We start from the raw sequence: 20,698 nt of genomic DNA, 5'->3' as shown, positions 1-20,698 counted from the left end.
GAGATATCAGGAAGAAGGGTTGGAGGGAGAATGGGTCAAAATATACACATCTTATTAACATTTATTAACTTTTTGGGAACTCATTTCCTCAAGTTCTTTACTTACAACTTTAAAGTAGTATTTTTACTTTCCTGCTACTTTACACTCCACTAGATTTCAGAGGGATAATCTATATTGCACTTTTTATTCCACTTAAGGTATTTGATGACTTAAATTACTTTGCATCTTGAAACAAAAAATGCAAAATGGAATCAACAAATTCATTATTATTTTGGGTTAAAATCCGACTATTGATCCCCAAGGAACACTTTACAAGCTACATGGCAGTAAAGCAATCAAAATGATGTCCAACTTTACCAGCTTCAACACTTAACTCAGTAAATAACTTTGAATTATGAGCAAATAGGGCATTTTGCATAATACATAGTTTTACCTTTAGTACTTTAAGAATGTTTATGCTTATATTCATATTTCTTGCATATATGTTTACTTGGGTAAGGGTGGTATTTGGTATTACTTTCATTTAATTAATATTTCTAAGAACATCTGGTCAAATGTTTACTTTTTGGATCTTAGATCATAAATATTTGTAAAGCCACAAGTCATCCACTATCAGAACAGTATTACAATAAGCTTTGCTTATTCTGTAAATCTGGAATTTGTTGAACCATGAACAGATAGAGATAAAAAAGTGATCTGTTATTTCATTGTCTCTATTAACTGTGCTGCAGTGCAGTTTCCTTACAGGGACCACAGGGGGCAGTCTGATCCTGACTTTTGAAGGAAGAGAGCAGACCTGTAACATCCCCAAGGCTCAGAAATAACAAAACTAGCAGCTTCAGTGAAAAGTACACAAGACTTTAATAGAACAACGAAAACATAAAGAAATCTGAAGAAATGTTCCAGGTTACATTGGTAGAGTATGTAAAATCCAAGATATGAGAACAATTGGCACATTAAGAGTAGGCACATGAGTTCTTCAGTAAACAGGCTGCCTGCTTTATGACATACATTAGATATTTTATACAATTATACAACATTCTTCTGTTTCATGGAATGTACATATTTTGAGGAACAAGTGTCATTAACGTTTTATTTATAATTCTCATTTGCTGTGCCAACTATGACAAAATGCCCCTGTATGTGTAGCATAGTATCATTTCCAAGTTACATAGCATTTTATTTGGACAAAACTGTCTATGATAAGACGATTTCAAACAGCCTTTCAAAAGATGTTTTTTTGTGTTAAATGACAAAAAAGTTTTGTATAGGAAAAACTTTGATATAGAAATCATAAACGGTATTAAAAATAGCTTAGTATAGCTTATCAATAATTTTGATCGCCATCACTCTGAACAATATCCAGTCCAACCACTAACTGCAGATATGTCACCTGGGATTCAAACTTTGCATTTTGAAAATGTGTGAAAGAATCAAACTGTATTGTTTGTGTTAAACAATTAAGCAGATCTCCAGCAGAATGTACCAGAACTGTTCCAGGAAAAGTTACACCATAAACACTGACACCTATTGAGCGAAAGCTCTAAACATTAGTTACACAGTTTGGGAAACATGTTTTATTCAAACTCTTGCTGAGAGTTGGTTGAGTAGATTGATACCACTCATGTCTGCATGGTGAAAATAACCATGCACACACGCTTAGCTTAGCTACTGTAAGCATAGAGACAGAGGAAAACAGCTAGCCAGGTTCTGCCAAACCAAAATCTCCAAACCTCCAATCAGCACCTCTAAAACTCACTTGTTAATGTCTATGTTGTTCTTTTTAATAGATGTGTACAAAATCAAAATGTAAAAACAAAAAAGTTGTGGTTTTTTGAGAGGTCACGTGCAGGACTTTTTCTTGAGTGAGCGCAGGGACTTCTTGGAGTCACTGTGTGGTTCCAAGGGTACCAGCATTATTCTGCTGTGGCCAAAATCACTCACAATGCAATATACAGTGCTCTACATGAGCCCTTTGCCATTTTATCTGAATAAACTCTGAGTGTAAATCGAGCGCATTATATAGTGCTCTCAAAAAACGTGCCACAAAAAACATGTGTAGCGATTGCAGACAATCCCACAATGCAATGTTTCCTATTTTACATACAACTACTGTTGTGCTACAATCATTTTGCTGATTTGAATCCTTTGATCACTTTTTTGTTCAAAGTTTTGTAGTAACTATGTAGTTTAAGTCTGAGAGCTCAATGCACAGGATACTAGGAAAACACACGCAAATAGATAGTAAACTAGCAAATGAAGAACCTCTTTACAACTCCAAATTACAAATTGCACAATATTTATCATAATAATAATATCTGCAATACTTTTCAAATCAGCATATTTGAGCTTATTATCAACACTAAACTACCATTTGTGTGTGTTTCCTTTAGCAGTACATCGTGCTCTCAGGTCCATCTTAAGCTTGTTTAGTTTTGTTCAAAGCTAAGCGGTTGACTGTATTTACTAATTATATATATATATGATATTTGTTTATGTAAGATATGAACATTCAACTTTGAGAAAAAACACTTTTGCTGACTTTTCCCTTTTGTGCAGATAATCTGTTCTTTTTCTTCGAACATGTTTAGATAGTTAGTCCAGAGCTTTCTTTTTACACATGTGTACAACCAACAAGTAGACATTTTAAATCCATTTGTTTACTAATTTGCTACACTAAAGCTAAAGGCGTTGTTACTCAATGAGGTAAAAATTAATCCATGTGATAACTCATGCAAATATAAATACAGTAGAAACCTGTGTGATTTCCTGTGGTTATTAGGTGTCTGTCAGAAGGGGTTAAAAGAATGAAAATGTGATACAAATTAAAACATTACTGCATCACTCTCTTTTCCCCCTTTGAAGCACAAATTAGCTCTTCGTTCATCAGCGCAGTCGTTAGTGGAACAACAGAATCTCTTCTTCAGACAAAAACAAGCATTGTGTTTGCAAACCGATCTGTGAAACTGAGGTAAGACACTATAACCACCTGGACTGCATCTTTAGTTTATATTGTTAGCGTTTTCTCTGGGAGGGAGGGAGGATGGGAGCCAATGTTCTTGCAGTGACTTCAGAGTAAGAAGTCATGTACTGAGAGCAGTCGGTGTGTGTGTGTGCTGGCTGGTATTTGCCTCCTCTCTGCTATCCTCAGAGTTTTTCTCCAGATCCTCCAGCATCTCCTCGATCAGAGGGGGCATGGAACCCGGGATCTCCAGCTTCAAAGTCACCACCCTCTCAGCACCTGTGGAAATGGAAGTCTTTTTTACATACCACACATACTGACAGACACTATTAGATGATGTGCAGTGGAAGGGTAACCACTTCTAGGGGTTGGCAAGTTTTTAATTAAGAAACTGGTTTGATACCAAGCCAAACAATCCCCTTTCACCCATTTTGAAAACTCCTTCATTAAGCCACTAGCCTTTGCTTGGCAGTGAGTTGAGGAGAGCCTATCAGAGAATAGCGACTCCATTTTTAAACACAGACAACACAATTTTAATCACGTTGTCATAATGTTTGGATCAAGCGCTGTTACGCTGACGACACGGGTTGCTGATGTTGGCCCCTCTGGACTTGGCAAGAATGTGTCATAATGATGCATTTCTTTTTTGCATTGAATCCAAACTCTTTATGCTCCTACACTGGGCCAAACCGGCAAAACAGTAAAGTTCCCACAAATATACTACCATCGCAGATCTTAGTATTTAAGTTATAACTGTATATCATTGAAATCATTTGAGACTGATTTTGATAACTAATTATCTTTTAGCAGTGCATTGCTCTCCGACCTTTGGCGCTGATGCTGCGCAGGTCCGTGATCTTCATGAGGGCTTTAGGGAACATGAGGGGCATGCTGGGCCGCCGTTTGCGGGAGTAAATCTTCAGCGCCTCCAGCAGCGGCTCCTGCAGCACCTCCACCTTAGAAGGCTCCTCCAGATCCTGTCGGTCTGTTCAGACGGACAGGAAAGACAGATTTTAAACGATGCTAACAACAGCCTACATGTATTACTTTTTTCTGTATAAGCTAGGCTGTATTCCTTTCTGAGCTTCAGTACCTCCAGAGACGAGACAGATGGCGCTGAGAAGACCGCTCTCTGTGTCGTCCATCTGTAGGGGCAGCAGCTGGCCGGCAAACGTGAAAACCTGATCTGTCAGTGGTCCAAATCCGGCGTTATGGATCTGAGTGCGGGTCAGGGTCAGCCCGTCGGAGAAGGTCATGGTGTCTTGTCCAGGAGTGTAGCGAGTGCAAATCCTCAGGATCTGAATTGAGGAAGGAAAGAAAAAAAACACATTATACAAATGTGTTTGTGTTCAACAGTGGAACAAGTATCAGGTAGCAATGCATTGACTGCTATCATGAAACATGAAACGCTTTGTTTATGAGACAGGTTTTAAAGGCTTTCAAAAACATTCACTTTGTTGCTTGGCATCATGTTTGCTTCTGCATCACATTACTTTGTGTATTTGTTCCAGAATTAATAGCTAATCAAATCAGCAAAAGAACAGCAGATGAATTTCAGCGGCTATGCACCACCCAGCAGATGTCGCCATGAGAGATATCAAATGTTTTAATGCGTCTGTTTTTAAAACGATTTGTAATGTCAATTTGGAAGCGTTTTTAACTTCAACTGCAACAGAATACGGCTTTAATGTATTGGAATATTGTGTAAATAATTACATCCTGGCATCCTGTTTCACTTAAACAGAAGTGGAAAATGTTTCATCATTCAGCAATTTCCTTCTTTTGTCTTCTTCATTTTTTAAATCATTGGAGATTTTTCCTATTTCGTGAATGGCACTCAACTGTGACTCATTCACATTTTAACTAATTTTCTATTACTGTGCAATGCCCCTGATAAATAATATTAAATACAAATTGCATGCATGGCACGCTGTATCCTTTGTGTTTTATTGCAGGGTAACTTATTCTGTGTCTACAGTGACGCAAAGCGCCAGGGACAGAGTGACAAATATGTAGAAACGAGGAAAATGAAAAATTTGTGAAAATCAAACTCTGTATAGCTTTTGATGCTAAATGGCATTCCCCCGATGATGGAAGAGAGTGTCAGAGTAAGAAGGAATGAAACATGTGACAAAGTCTTAAAGGGCTGCCGTCTGCCAGCTGGCCCGTCAGCCTGTGTTTGGCAGGAATGTCAGCTGATGCCTCGAGTCATAATCCACAGAAGGCGTAAAGGAGCAGAAGGAGCTGTGTATGTGTGTACATGTGCCCGAAAGTGCAGCTCAGGTCACTCAGTTTAAGAAAATCTTGTGTGGGTGTGTGTTAAATCAAATTATGCACAGCTCTCTGTTATAGGACGTTTTTTTTAGGCATACCAGGATGTCCAGGCATGCAGTTTTCAGCAGAGTGATCTGGTCAGCGATGGTCAGGCCGGTGAATCCAGGCACTCGCTTGGCAAACTCCACCACTTTGATGATACACTTGGTGGCGAGCTCGCTGAACTTGTCCCACAGCCCGAGGTCCAGCTGGATCCTGTGGTCGGAGCTGGAGTTCTGGATTAACGACAAAGGGCAGAAGTAGGAGAAGTCCTTAAAATGTACATTTCCATTTAACTAACCTCTACACATGGTATTAAATATAAGAAATAATTTTCAGGGATTTATTATAGCCATTTAAAATTGGACAAGAGACAGAGCTATCCTGAACAACAAACAGCATGTCAAGTCAGTTTATTGTCCCTTCTGTACTTCCTTATTTCACATCATCTCACTTCTACTGAACTGTCAATCACAAACATGTGATGTGAAAACCATTCTTGTATTTGTAAAGAGGGCACACCCAGACACATTATACCAGGTGGATCATTGTATTGTGCAACGGCAGGGAGTTTTGTGCTTTTCTCATGAACGGAGGTGAAGTTATTCCAGTTGGCGATACAATGTGACCCAGTTAGTGTGAACATTGTGATTTGTTTTGAGCTTATTGTTGCGTGAAAGAAGTTATGCTTCAAAATACATATTGCATGAGACCAAACATGTCCTTAAGCAAAATTATGCCGCAAAGTTCTGATCATTTAGAGCCTATTTTATTCAGTGATGCTGAACAAGCCAACATTTGAAATTTGTCCAGGGAAAAAAGAGATTTGAAGAATGAAAAAAAAAAGTTGCCATTACCATTTTGGTTTAAATGGAGCAACTCTTTAAAGGAAATCTACTTCTTCTCAAATCTTGAAGAACATGTATCTTTAAAGAACATTTCTGATAGAATCAAGTGTTGTGACATCTTTAGGCTAAAATGAACTACCATACTTGGACTTGCTATTCCTTAAAATGCATACCTTCATTAAAGAAACCACTGGACTGAGAGGACATCTTTGATATGTTCCTATTCTGTATATTTAACTTTTACAGTCAGGTCTAATGTCGTGACTCACCGTGGTGTATTTTCCCAGCTGGCAGAGAGAGGGGAAAGTCTCTCTGTGAGCTCTGCAGATCTTCTCCACGATCAGGCCGAGCTCCGCCGTCAGCTCGTACGTCTCCATGATGGTCATTTTCACCGCCTCCTTCTTCCCCTTCCTGCTGTTCCTGTCGTTTCTCACTGCTGAGGACAAGAACGATGCAGATTATAAGACGTTTTAAAAAATAACTCAAATGCATCTCAAACAGTTCAAACGTTAGTACTTTATTTTAAAATCTGAAAATGTTTGCATTTTGATGTTATATTAATCTTTCCAAGACACTTCATTATTTATAAGACCAAAACAGTGTTAAAAGTAATAGCAACCAGTGATATGCACAAAAACTGGTTATAAAAAACAAAACGCTAAAAAATACATATAAACATCCTGAAGTGAAATAATTAAAAAGATAGATGACTTTAATCGCTTACAGTAGAGTGAAACATGTCCATCTCAGTTTCTCAAAGTCCAGGGCGATGTCTTTTAATGTGTTGTCTTGTTTATAAAATATTAAAAAAGTTAAAGGCAGGGGAATCTCCAAATTTACCAAGCTGAACACCCGCACTTTCTGCCATTTGTGTTTCATTTCTCAAACAATGGATCCATCGTTTATTGTGAAGGCCATATTGGTTTTCCTGTCAATAAACAAATTGATTTATCGATCATCATTGCATCACTTACCTTTTAAAGAATGATAACTCGTCTCTGTAAATTATACTTAATAGTTTTTATGCTGCCAAGATTTGACCCAAAATATGGCTGGACACTAGGTAACAACTGTTACAAAGAACAAGCCAAACATATATTATGTTGGTATAAAAGTGTAAATAAAGGCTGTAAATGTTTCTTAAGATCTAATTTACATTTTCAATGAGTACTTTTGTGCATTAAGTATGATAAGTATAAGTACTTCAGTCTAGCCAGTTGTGTAAATTTAGTGGAATGTGTAAATAGGACAAGGATTAATTTTGGCTTTACAGGGTTAAAGCCTCTAGACATGACTGTCAACAGTGTTCAGTGAAACTCTTTCTCTGGTGGAAAATAGTTACAATGAAATCAGCTGGCAGTAAACTGTGTGGATTAAGGGTTTCTCCGGGGAGCATGTGAAGCAGGCAAACCCAGCGTAACCAGGTTAGTCTTTCATAATCACTCCACTAACGGTGTGAACACGTTTCAGTGAGTTCGGCTCGGCTCAGGCTGCCACACACATGTCAAAGGCGCTCAGGATTATGCAACACCTCCGTCTCTGCCTCCCTTGCCACCTCCCCCTCTTCATCTCCAAATGCCCTACATTCAGTCATCATTGTGTAAACACTCCAAGTGCGATCATATTACACGCTGGCTGATACACTGAAGCAGTTACATAGCATCCACCTGTCTGCTACATGTGATGTATTTATGTAAGAGTGTGGAGCAGCAACAACAAGACCATGTGTATGGGTGGATCCTTCACTGCTGCCCTATCGGTGCCTTCCCCTACATAACACACACTCTGTTATCTAGGTCGATTACTTTGTTCTTTTGTGCACTCGAGGCACTGCTGGAGCTCGAGTTCACTGAGAGCTTAGTGAGTTATTTAAAATGTATACTTTAAAAGGTCTTTTCAAATTCTAAATCAATATTCCAATGTAATGTATTTTCTATGTAATCTGTCTTAAAGATTAGGCTTGTCTAATAGTATCAGTATCTACTATTTGTAAAATTACATTTCAGTAGGCGCTGCGTAGGCTTGTTTCCTACTCGTGTTATCCAAACATTCAAAGTAGCTCTACAGGATTTTTAAGTGGAGTGGAAATGTATTGTTTGTTAATAGGCTGCACATCTTTGGTTGAAATTAGCTTATTTAACCAGGTTGCAGTAGCTGGATTTTGGCTTTACCACTGTAACAGAATACATCAGCAGGCTGTCAGTGAGAAGGTAACAAGATCACTATCTAATGAAAAATGAATAGTGTTTTATTCACTACACAGCAGCCAGTATCAGCAGAGTGCAGCATCTCCTGCCAAATGTATAAATGTATAAATAAAATAGATATACAAGGTAAGCCTAGTGGCATTTAATGGTGTTACCTCTGAAATATTTCAATAAATATATCATCATGAGTGCATTATCTCAAAAAGGCCTTAATCAGCCTGATAATATTCTGCCATCATTCATTTCTCTCATATTGACTTTGGTATCTGGACAATCTGAGTTGACAGTGCTTAGAGAGATTTCAGTGAGTTAATCAAGCTGCAATACTCAGGGATGAATGGTCGGTGGGTGGATTACACCCTATGGTGTATACCTCAGAATGTAGGTGAATTGTCCTATAAAGCGGGAAAATTATATTAAAAAACCCAACACCATCTGAAAACAGATCAGCTGATATTTATCACACCACACTAAGAGACGGATGTTACAAACGGTAGTTGGTAAAAGTAAGATATGTGGGTAAATTGTAATTCAGACAGCTGGATTTATTCAAGAGTCCCTTTAATTATGCTTTTTGGGGGGTTTTCCCTTTTCCTGTAGTGTGTTATATAGGCATCTCTAAGCGATTGACCAATCACTAAAGAGCCGAACAGCTAACCAATCAGAGCAGACAGAGGTGAAAAGTGGTGCTGCAACATATGTAGCATGAGAAAAATAAAGACCTTCTGAACAAAAAGCATGGAAACATGTCACAGTCGAGGCACAAATTACAACAATGAAAACTGAAAATGAGCATAATCGGGGCCCTTTAAAAGGGAATCCACAGTATCTGTTTTAAGTTGTCGACTATCACTATTTTCTTCTGTAAAGATAAATGTGCATTTCTTGCACATGAATGAGGTATTTAACGCGTGACTGCTTTCTGCAAAAACACAAGTGATAAGCCCGAGTTGATAATTGACATTAGTGACTGACTGACCTTTATGTCACCTCTATTATCTTCCGTACTCAGATTAATGACATCTACTATCCATTGTCCACTATCTACTATCTACCCTGTCCTTGAAGGAGTCATTTCCACTGAATGTATTCACATTTTGTAAGACAAGATAAATCCTTCTCGTGCTTTCTGCATGAGAGGGGGTTGAGGGGGATGTCTCCTTCTGAGTCAAAGTGGATCAGACACTTACACTCCTTGGACATTCCCGCTGCAAAGCACCTCTGCAGCCGACAGTACTGACAGCGGTTCCTGGTGATCTTGTTGATAATGCAGTTTCTGTCTCGATGGCAGGTGTACACCATGTTCTTCTGCACGCTGCGGCGGAAGAAGCCCTGCAGAGGAAACCACAGTAAAGAGTAAAGAGAAGATATAAATGATTTAAGTACCTACAGTATGAGAAAACTGCTGCCTTAATGAAAGACCCATCTGTGTGATGATCAGTCAAATATTTTTTCAAAATGACAGATGTAAAAAAACCTCTAGCAGGATTTTGTTGTAAATTGTCTCAATCGAATTGGGACTAGACATTTCGGTTAAATATGTAAAATACTTTTAAATCAGGGATTGTGCATAAAAGGTAGCTTGATTTTTTAAAAGCTTGATTATACAAGAAGTCACAGACTAAATCTTACATTTTGTTGAAAAGAAACTGTAGGAGAGAATGCCCACCAAACTTCACAAATAAATATCTGAGTATTTACCATAGTGTGTAAATGTTGTCTAAAGGGAAGTCACCGTTAATGTAATGCTGACTGCTCACACACATTTTGTTATCTGGACAAAGTTCAGGCCCTTTAGTTGTTAGAATTACAACTTAGAGGATTTTCAAATCTGAACAGATAAACAAATAGTGAAAAATACTGTAACTGCAACCTAGAATATTTTTGTGCTTGAAATGTGGAAATGTAGATGACATGTTTTCCACAACTTTTACAATTGTATGCGTAGTCAACATTAGCTTGGCTCATTCACAACACGTTAGCTAACATTAGCAGGCTAAAATACAGGACATTGGGGGCATATCACTTCGATGCAGATTCCCTGAACAGTGATTACCCTTCCTGGTCAGCTTACTCTCATTGGCTATTGAGGGTTTCTGCTCAATATTACATCTATGTTTCTGTTCACAATACAGGATTTAAATCAGGGAGACTCCAGTGCTGTCTGTAACATTAGGATTATGTCTTTAAGCCCCTCAAACTGCAGGATCATTTGAGCAGATAATCTGTTCAGACCAGCATCGAATCAGTAACACCCCAACGATTGTGGGGAGGTGCCAGTCATTTGCCAAATCTGACCCATTATCCTTCAGTGTGAGGCCACTACAATGTAACTGGAAATAATAAAACATGCATTTTATTCAATTAAACATGTGTCATCCCAATATGACGCAACATCTTGGTTAAGATCATGACACATTTGAAAAAAAGAGAATACAGTGATTTTTCTTTGTAATTGAAGAAGATTGTGAGGTCGTAGATGTTACCTTGCAGCCCTCGCAGGCGCTGACGCCATAATGGTAGCCTGAGGATTTGTCTTGACACACAAAACAGGGCTTGTAAGTGCGAGGGGGCGGCGGTGGGGAGGCAGGGCTGGCGAACAGGTCGTCTGAACTGGAGCTGGAGCTCTGGCTTCCAACAGCTGCAAACCCAAGATGACACATTAATACAATTAATAGAACTGCGAAGGAATTAAAAACTTTAGTTTGGCTGCATTTGGCCACAGAACACGGCTGCAGCTTGCTGAGGTGATAGTAGCCATCGCAGATTTCCATAGAAATTGCATGGCAGCTTACTGCGAACAGCACTCTGTAGCTCCCCGGGGGACTGTGTAGATTTCTTTTTTGTTTACACTATCATCGGGGTCAAAAGTTCCACCAATACAGCAAAAATAAGAATTTTCCTTTTGCATTTAACATGGCTGAGCACATTCATGCTTTTACTGAGCTAATGGCATTCCCTGTATATTTCAGGTAAATAGAAAATGCATTTTGCCAATATACAGGTAAGCTTTCTCAAAAATAATTTCACTTCATCTTTTTGAGAAACTAAAAAATCTAATAAAGACAACGGAAATATTCATATTCAACACATTACACGCACACAAAAGGAAATCAGTTGCTTTTTTGTTCATCCAAAGCATGTTTGGTCAAAAGGATCAATAAATGGTTTGTGATCACTTTGGTATAATGAATTACAGCCACTAGCAGATCTAAGTGGTGCTTAAGACTGTCCTACTTCTAAAAGCAAAAATGTTGCCAAGACTATACACTAAGTTAGTGCCTCCATTAAAAAGAAAATACTTATAGGAATACAGGACACTATCAAGTGGGGATGTTTTTATTAAAAAAGGTCCCTTTTTAGGCAGAATCTTCCTCACAGTAGTAGAAACTACTAACTGTTCACACTGTTCAATTTTATAAAGCTGCTTTGAGATTTCAGTCAACTAATTATCTTAGAAACCCTCCTGTTCTCTTCTTACTTGGCGGGACTAAATCTACAATTATCTTATCAGATAGTCTTTATCAGAGGCAACAGAAAAATACATTCCAGTCCCCAGTATTTGACATATAATGTTGTTTGCAAGTTTAAAAATGGAGTTACATTTAGTTGTCATTCAGCACATAAGAGATATCTAAACTATAGAGTAAATCCAAATTGTCAAAAAAGAAAGGATATGCAATAAGAAACATCACAGGCTGACAGAGTTGAGTCATTTTATGTTATTAATTAAGTGTATTCAATGTGGAGTTTGTCTCCCCGCAACATACACAGCTGCACCTATTGTAGCACAGCTTTAACCTCAATTTTTCCACTTGAATGTTTCATTTCACAACAGACCGGTGCACCCTCCCACTTTAAAACCACTTTTGAGAGGAGAATTGCTCCAGTCTGTGGGACTCGCTCAGCCTCCCCGCTGGCTCCCTGATCACCTCCACCGCTGACAGAAAACGAAGAAAGACATTTTGAAAAGGGGGACAAAATGAGAAAAATTGCTCATCTACATCCCCTCAAACCCGTGGCCTCTGATTGAACCTGGAATCGGCGGGTCAATTGAGGACACCCCCATCAGCCCGAGCGCTCTCCCAACACAAAACAATGCAGGAGCATGCCACAAGCCCAGCTGACTGATGAGAGGGAGGGAGAAGAAGCAGAAAGTGTGTGTGGGGGGCGGTGTAAGTAATTTGGTTAGGGGGGGAAGGGAGAAAGGTTGCCCCCATCCCAATTTAGCTGGTGTTATTTGATGGAAGTGACAATGCATTGTGATTCAAACATTAAATCCACAAAAAATATTGTAACGCTGTAAAACAGTTTGAAGCCTTAAAGATTAAGGAGACACATCAGTAAAAGTTGAGTAAAAGTTTTTTGTAAACTACTATTTAGAAAGAAGCTAGTTTTTGTGATCAACCTCACTATGCGTCTTACATTCATAAATCAAAATTCAATACAAACATTTCCTGTTGCAGTCTTAGCAACTAATTCACTTATTTTCTTGATTGTTCTCTTGTGCTTGGATTCAATAAAACGTTGTAAAACTTGCTCATTATAACTTCCTTAGAGCCCCAAGTGCTTCTTCAAATTGCTTGTGTGTCCAACCAACGATCCAAAACCTAAAGACGTTCCATTTCATTTCATTTCATGTCTGACAAAAAACAGCTTCAAATCTTAAAAGTAGTTACATTTTGTGGCATTTTTGCTTTCGAGGTGAACAAAATTATACAAAAATAAATAAAAATGTGATTGCCAAATTAATGTATTAAACAAATTAATAAAGCTTTAGGTTTTTTTGTGAATGTACATTAGTCACGTATTTCTCCCTGGAATTTGTTCTTATGTTTCATTCTTTTAAATAAAAAATACACTTTGTTAAAAATGATAAATAACTAATTTGCATTTAGTTGTTTTGTACTTTGAGATGCACCAGCTGTAGCAGTCTGCAAGTTTAGGATGTCGAAAGAGGTAGAATTATTTTAATTATTCATTACCATTTCAGAAATGTTAGGAGTCAAATAACTGAATTCACATTTGTGTAGCAAAACGTTTTACTTCTTCCATAAATCAATCAATCTTATAATGTGGCATATAACCACATATCAGTCACAGGGGACATTGTTCTGCAGAAGTAGAAGTACATTTCACAACTTTTACTTCTGTACCATACATTTTAATGCAGCATTTATAATGAAGGACTTTTACTTTTAATGTTGTTTTTTGGTTTTTCTTTTGACTTTTGTTGTACTTCAATTGAAGTAGAGGAAATAGTATTTCTTCCAACCACTGGCAACAGTCTGGCTCTCCTCTGACCTCCTGAGCTGGTGACCGTCCAGTGAACTCACATTGACCCAAAACTGACCGGCCCGTCCCAAACACAGACCACCGCAACGTCACGATCTGCTCCGTGCACAGCACCCTGTTTACTGCTGAGTTTACTCCTGTGAGGGAAACTGCTCCTAAAAACTCAGTTTATAGGTTGTTTAACTTTAACTTTTACCTCCCATATTTGTCACAAATAATCAGTGTGTAAAACAATTGATAAATAGGATGTAAAACATTAGAGTTTATTTCTCCTATGAAGAGGTATCTTATTTTATTGCATCTGTGTTTTAACTGTATCTTACATATGTGCAATTGATGCTGACATAAGTTGTAGTTATTGAAACAACATGAATAAACACTTATCTTGACTTTTATACTATAATACTAAAATTTCAAGTAAAAATGAAAACTTTCTTACTTTATTTTTACTTGTTCCTTTAGCACTAAATGGTCTTGCATCTTCTTTGCGCCAGCTGAGATTGCTATAAAAGTAAACTTAATTCTTGACCAATATTCTTTAGACTGTATTTTTAATTGGAAGTATACTTGTTTATCAACTTATGCTTTATCTCCCTTTATTAACTTAACTATTTTGTATATTGCATTCAGGCTCCAAATTGATTTCCCCCTCATTTGTATACAAGTTGTAATTGTATTTGGTCTATTTGACTCTTGTTTTCTCATTATCATTTTGTTGTGTGCGTTAGTTTACATGTTTGCAGTTTGAATTTCAATACCTTGTACGAAAGTTGAATAAAGATGAAGTTTGAAAGACTGCAGTGTATCTATTTATATCTGCATGTAAGCTGTGTAATATCAGTGCAGCATAATGTTTTGAAATGTTATTACAATGGGAATATTATTGTGATACATAAATATCCATATGCAACCCAGCAACACTTATTATTACCAACATTTAGCCTAACATTTTTATTGTATGATCCAAATACCTGTACATAATTCTTGCTGTTTTGGATGTTTTGGATTTGCAGTTTTCTAATATTTTTTACACTTTACTACATTGTACTGCAACTGCTGCACAATATTTCCCCTTAAGATAAATTAAAAGGTCCATCTTATTTATCTTATCTTAGTACACCAACTGACCTTTAATGTAAATAGCAGACCACAGTCACATAATCACTTGAATATTCAGTGGAAAATGAATGGATGCAGGGCTAATATTTAGTTATTAGATGAAGCCTTAATGATTAAACATATATTTTTGTTGGGCAAAAATAGTAGTACTATAATAGTATTGATGAGGTCTCAAAATATAGGGGCAAGCACATATTGTGCAAACCCTTTGAGGCCAATATATGAATTCTGATTTTGGACAACATTGCAAAAAACATGAGATATAAAAACAAGATCTTTTAAGAGTCCATATATTCACCAACACATCACTGTTTTATGTTGACATCAATTTTCACCTACATTGGGAGCACCGGTGCTGCTGCCAGTCCGTCTCGATCAGCTCGGGAAAGAAGGCAGCCAAATCCGGCTCTTGCTCCTGCAGCATGCACGATGCAGGGCTGGGGGTAGAAGTGTACAAGTCCATGATTTCTCCGGGACCGAAAGCTTGAAATTCCACATAGTCAAACATGATCTGGTTTCAGTCTCGGCAACGATCCGCGTGGAAATGTTGTCCGCATGTGCAATCCTACACAGCAAGGCGCGTTTTTTCCTTTCCTATTTTGAGTTGGACGCAAACGTTGTTTCAAGAGTAAAACATGCCTGTGTTGCATTCAAAGGGGCGTGTGTGCGCTCAGAAACGATACCTATATTTCCCACACACGGCCAGAAAGTGTTTGCATGTTGCACCGGAGAACGCTTCCAGATCTGGCGGCTGTTTAGCATAACAAAGTTAGTCCCGGGACTTCTTTCCTCTTATCTCTTTTTCTTTATTGACGAATGTCTCAACTCAACCTGCTTCATACTAGTTATGTCAGAGCGAGCGATGGTGTTACCTAATGTATGCGAGTGAACTCTCCATGAACCTCCTCCGCTGCTGCTGACCTTCATATGACCCAGCCGCTGTCTGACATCACCAGGCGGCTGGAAACAACTACTTTGAAGTCCTGTACTCAAATAAAAGTATCACTGCTGTAGTAGGACCTTACCTCCATCAGAGATGCACGTTAAAATAGTCACATTTTATGCAGAAGAAACGGAAATATCATGTTTTTATTCGGCATAGTCTTAGTTGAAAAAAAAATGTGGCGACTACATTACCCAGAATGCAACTGTACTCTAGCTCGTTGGAGATTCGATGTGTTACGCTTTAAAACTAAACATAATATCACAACTGATTGTAGAAATGTATAATTGAATATACCTTTTGAATATGATATAACATTGTATTCAATGTAATGTTAATGTATTGATTATAGTTCATGCTAATTCAAATTTACAAATGTAAACCCTAATGCCACTATATGAATTTAAAGAATTTATTAACAATTCCAAGCCTTTAAACCCTAAATGTAATGAAACTGTCAAGCTGTTCTGCAAAATCTTTTAAAAACAACTATATAGTATGTGTTTTCCTCTAAGTTTGTTTTTATATTTGTACATTTTTTAATCTAATTAACTTTCTTTTCATTAAAGTGAAATCTTAAACAACCATTTCCATAAAATGCTCTAAATGATTCATTGTAAGTGTTAAATTATCAACAGCTTGTACACATTTTAACATAAATGATGATTTCTGATGCTTTGAGATAAAAGATGACATGCACATCTACCTATTGAGCAAACCACAAAAATAGTTCTTATCTTTTCTATAATAAAAAATCTTACTGTCAACCTCGAGTTTGGTTTCATCTGAGTTTCTGAGAATTGTGCATTTAGAAAAGAGGAGAAAAGGAAGGACATTTTTCCAAATTACGTAAGTTATGAGTAGTTGGATATATACACCTCAAATGTATGATATGATATCATCCCTGTTCAGTTACATTTTCGCATTAGTGTTATTTGATATTTACAAATTCCTCTCTTTTAATATATATATATATATATATATACGTATATAGTATTTGTTAAATTATTTTAAAAAGCAAAAGTAGCCTACTCTTTTTTTTGCCCCTGTAAAATCGCAAAATGGCAGTAAGTAGTATAATTATAGTAGAGAACATTAAGGCTTTTAGCTCTGGATTCAGGTTTTGCTATAAAGGGACGCTCGTCTGTTTTAAATAAAGGGCATCAAAGCAAAGCAGATTAACACTGATGTTCAAGTATTGGCATTTCATGATTGAAACCATGTGGCCTTTTACAAAATCAATACTTTTTAGGCTCTGTTTCTCTTCATTTACGTCCACTTCAATTCCTGATCCTTGACTTTAAGTGAAAAATATTTGCAGCTTGGAGGATCCATGATTAAATCTACCGGGAGATAAAGTAGGTCAGCTGCAAGATGGGTTGGTGGGTGGGGGGAAGGAAATCTGTTCCACTTACAAATAATGGACCTAATTTACCGCATTCATCAACTGAAAATGACTGAAAACAACTTCCCTGCCCTAAAAGCTTAAACAAGAAGGAAAAACACAGAATAATTTAATGCATTGTCTAAAAAGTATCAATTAAAGAGAGACCGAGTGTTGGAAGCGGGTGGTGCAAAAGAAGAAAGCTATTTTGTTAGAAAATATAAATACACTTGATCTCTTTCAATGCCACTGCTAACCCCATTGAGGCATGGAGGCAGCACAGATCCAATGTTAAAGGAGGCTAATTACTCCCAGTATCTCCCACACTCCAGGGAGGCGAGGTCATCCAGAGGACAGGCATGTGAAACATTCCTGCAGCCTGCTGCTGGACCTCCCTCCCAGCTCAGTCTTCCCCTGTCCTCCTTTCTCCTCCTTCATCCATCCTCCCCCGGCTCCTCGTCCTCCTCCTCCTCTTCTCTCTGTCCCATTTAGAATTGCTTACATTTTTTTCTTTTGCTGGCTCTCTATCTTAATCCCTCTTATGAGGGTTCACTGTCCCTTGTTTGCATTTTTCAATAAAGGTTCATATATTCAACCATTCATCAATCATTTTTTTGGGACTGGAGGTCAGATTGAAGATTAGGATGTGAGGCTGAGTTTGTGTTTTACATTTGTTTTATGTCCTGTCAGATCTAAATGTATTTTTGTCGTTTTTTATATATGTATTGATGTACAGCACTTTGGTACTGACATTAGGAACTGTTATGGTTGACAGGAGTTCTTCCTCTACAAGTTGGAATGATGGAAGTGCAAACGTTGATCCATTGATGGCGCCAGTTGAGCAATTAGAGGATGTCAAAAGACACAAGGATTTAACCAACAATGACCATAAATGCCTGTTGCATACAAAAGTTACACACTGTTTATCTCTCTAGTTAAAAAAAGATAATGGAAGAAACTAAAGATTTTCTGGCAATTAAGTCTTGTTTCAATATTACATTTGAGTTGTCTAGATCTACACTTAATGTTGATGTACTGTTATATAATCGTATGTACTATAGGACATTAAATACATTACCCTAACTCTAAAACATTAAGAAGTGTTCCCTTTATAGTATCACTGTTATTGTTGAGGTTTCTGTTCTGATGTGTTCAAAGTCATCAAGGAAACTACCCCCAAAATACAAAACCCCAAAATCACAAACCACATCTTGGGTTTGTTAAAGCTGTAAAACCCTTTTCAGCTGCTCCCCCTTTTTGTGCATTTCACAGCATTTTGTCTAAATATGGCCTTGCACCAAATGGTGAGAAGGAGCAGAAAGACCAACTACCTAACAGTCATCCTTTTGATTCTTTACAACCAGTTGTAAACCTTCACTCAGAGCCTGGCATATATTGAGGGGTTATTTACTAGTGCAATATATCTCTTTATTTTCACTGACACACAAACAGCAATGGGATGACAAGGACTGAACAGGTTTAAAATTACTCTCAGTAAGTCAAACTCCTCTTTGAAGTGTTCTAAAGGATGTCATCTGGCCTATTAAACAACTGAAGATCAAGACAACTCTTGCTGATTGATGAACGGTTGCCATGATTTTTTGATTTGACACTCCTGGGGTTAATACAATTTTTGGTAGTTACATTCTCTGGCCTTCAGCTAATGTGTAACTCTGATTTGATTGACATTTTGGGGATTAAGTGGAGGTTAACATTTCTGACTGGCCTAACTTGTCAACAGAGACATTGGCTTCAACTAAAAACTGAATACTCATTTATTAGTTTTTATAATACTAAACCATTAAACAATGACTAAATTACTAGATTCCGACTGACAGTCTGAGGTTACAATATAATGGATTAATCCACACACTGAGCAATTTTGTTGATTAATATGTGCTTACTGTATACAAAAACATTAAATCCACCCTGAAGTAGGTCTTTGGGAAGTTATACCAACTATTAAAAACAAATGTGTAAAAAAACTATGAAAATACTGTGTTAAAATATCGCTCACTGTTGATCACTTATTGCAATGCAAAAGAGAGTGCTGAGGATGTGCAATATTTTTTTCATAGAGGATGTGCAAGGCTTTCTGATTTGCAAATGTTTTGTTTGCGTTCATAAGACACAGCCCGGCATTTAAGTGAAGCTTTGGTTGCTGAATATTAACCAAAGCCTCTCACAGAAAAAACTGGCTATGCTGCATTTAAATATTCTTCTGGGGTTTTCATAAGCATCGTTGGAAATATATCACCGGATCATTCTTCGAAGAAACACCGCATTCAACTTCAATTGCACAAAGTTGGAAAATCTCAGCTCTGCCTTTAATTGTTTATTTGGCTATACAAATTATGAATTCATCAAAAGGTCACCTTGTTTGGCAACTGACAAGACAAACAACACAAATAACCTAAGTAAGTACACAACAGAAAGCCACAAATTACAGCTAATGTATGTAATTTTATATTGTAAAATATATTACCTGAAAAGTACAAGAAAATACATTAAGAGCACAGTAAATAAAAGCATAAATACAGAGTTTAAAGCAGATATTGTTGCTACGTTAAGATAACTCTGACACCAGACTAAGCAGTAAAATGGTCAATGTAAGTGTCCTTTATGTAAGTGTTCAAGCCGGATGTAAAGAATGGCATTACTGTCCACAGAACAAGACATCTGCTTGGTTGAGCCATGAGTTTAAAGAGTAACTCAACACCCCTGACAATATTTCCTTTATTTAATGGAAACAGAAACCGGCTTTCAACCAGAGGGATCAACAAAACATTGCTTTTCAACAGTGTTTATGTCTATGCTGTACGACTATTCACAAAATACGTCACAAGATTGCCATGTTTTCTCTGCTCAACATTTAGCCATATATTGAGTTTTGTATGCAGAGGGATTAGTGAGATTGAACTTTTCAAAAATGTTTTAATTTGAGTATTTGATCTACTATATTTGGTTAACAAAGTCATCTACATACATCATTATGGTTACAGGTATTCAAACATTTGCAACTCCTAGATAAACACCAACCCATCAATCCATTCAAAAAGGGCAAATCATCCATTGACTGCATCCGTATCTGCCCCTGCATTCGCCGGTTGAATCTTCCATCGCAACTTAAAGTTAGTCAGGAAAATCTTGTTCCTCAGAACTGTACGGAGCTGAAAAATAAAAGTTTTAATAGGTCGTTGTCAAATGTTACACTTGCAGATAAGCTGTATTGACTTTTGTCCTTTTTGTTAACATAGCATATTTTTGGGTGCCATGCTATTGTTCCGAGGGTCCATTATTCCAAAACCAAACTGAATCCCAAACATATCGCATTGGGCCAAAAGCCCATTTGTCCAACAAATGCCCAAAATTCCAGGCCCATTGCTCTGCAAACACACTTATTCCATGCAACAACCTGAAGCACAACTACCTCATTGGACCGTTACGATGTTTTTCCCGTTCAATGGGACTTTTTTTTTTCTTCTGACGCCTGATCCCAGGAACTCCCTTAAGGTCCGATACCTAAGGTATTAATGCGAGGTCGGATCACTGAGATCTCATGGCCCAATTTTGAAGTTTTGAAGCCTGTTCAATGAATCATTAGATCTAATCTAAAGCCATATGTCT

The 20,698-nt window shown here is 37.5% G+C and overlaps 2 protein-coding genes across 3 annotated transcripts in view; both read right to left on the bottom strand.

The window, feature by feature from the left end:
• Nucleotides 1-905: 905 nt before the first annotated feature.
• On the bottom strand, nt 906-15,705 carry LOC134862394 (retinoic acid receptor beta-like). 2 transcript variants are annotated; one of them, XM_063880313.1, is made up of 9 exons: nt 15,617-15,705; nt 15,084-15,181; nt 10,817-10,971; nt 9,521-9,662; nt 6,393-6,559; nt 5,335-5,511; nt 4,056-4,260; nt 3,789-3,947; nt 906-3,241 (listed from the first exon to the last, which is right to left on the bottom strand). In XM_063880313.1, exons 1-9 carry the CDS (start codon nt 15,640-15,642, stop codon nt 3,084-3,086), a joined length of 1,287 nt encoding a protein of 428 aa, XP_063736383.1. In that variant the 5' UTR covers nt 15,643-15,705; the 3' UTR covers nt 906-3,083. The 2 variants fall into 2 exon arrangements, with proteins under 2 accessions (XP_063736383.1, XP_063736382.1); XM_063880312.1 differs by having other exon boundaries at nt 15,084-15,632.
• Nucleotides 15,706-19,361: 3,656 nt separating this feature from the next.
• LOC134862161 (macrophage mannose receptor 1-like) overlaps nt 19,362-20,698 on the bottom strand; it is a 3,381-nt gene continuing 2,044 nt past the window's right edge. Inside the window, exon 6 of the mRNA XM_063879900.1 lies at nt 19,362-20,241. Coding sequence (XP_063735970.1) covers nt 20,137-20,241 — 105 coding nt within the window. The 3' untranslated portion in view covers nt 19,362-20,136. The remainder of the gene's footprint in view (nt 20,242-20,698) is intronic.

This window comes from Eleginops maclovinus, chromosome 3, assembly GCF_036324505.1.
Source record: "Eleginops maclovinus isolate JMC-PN-2008 ecotype Puerto Natales chromosome 3, JC_Emac_rtc_rv5, whole genome shotgun sequence".
Lineage (NCBI taxonomy): Eukaryota > Metazoa > Chordata > Actinopteri > Perciformes > Eleginopidae > Eleginops > Eleginops maclovinus.
Note: the sequence above shows the minus strand (reverse complement) of the source record. Positions and strands in the feature narration are given on the sequence as shown.

What these genes read in the sequence shown, in the direction of transcription:
- LOC134862394 (XM_063880312.1), bottom strand. Translation starts at nt 15,252, where the DNA reads ATGTTTGACTATGTGGAATTTCAAGCTTTCGGTCCCGGAGAAATCATG. An exon ending in AGCTGGGAAAATACACCACG is followed by an intron (nt 5,512 to 6,392) that starts GTGAGTCACGAC and finishes TCGTTAATCCAG; the next exon opens with AACTCCAGCTCCGACCACAG. An exon ending in GCGCAGCATCAGCGCCAAAG is followed by an intron (nt 3,242 to 3,788) that starts GTCGGAGAGCAA and finishes CCATTTCCACAG; the next exon opens with GTGCTGAGAGGGTGGTGACT.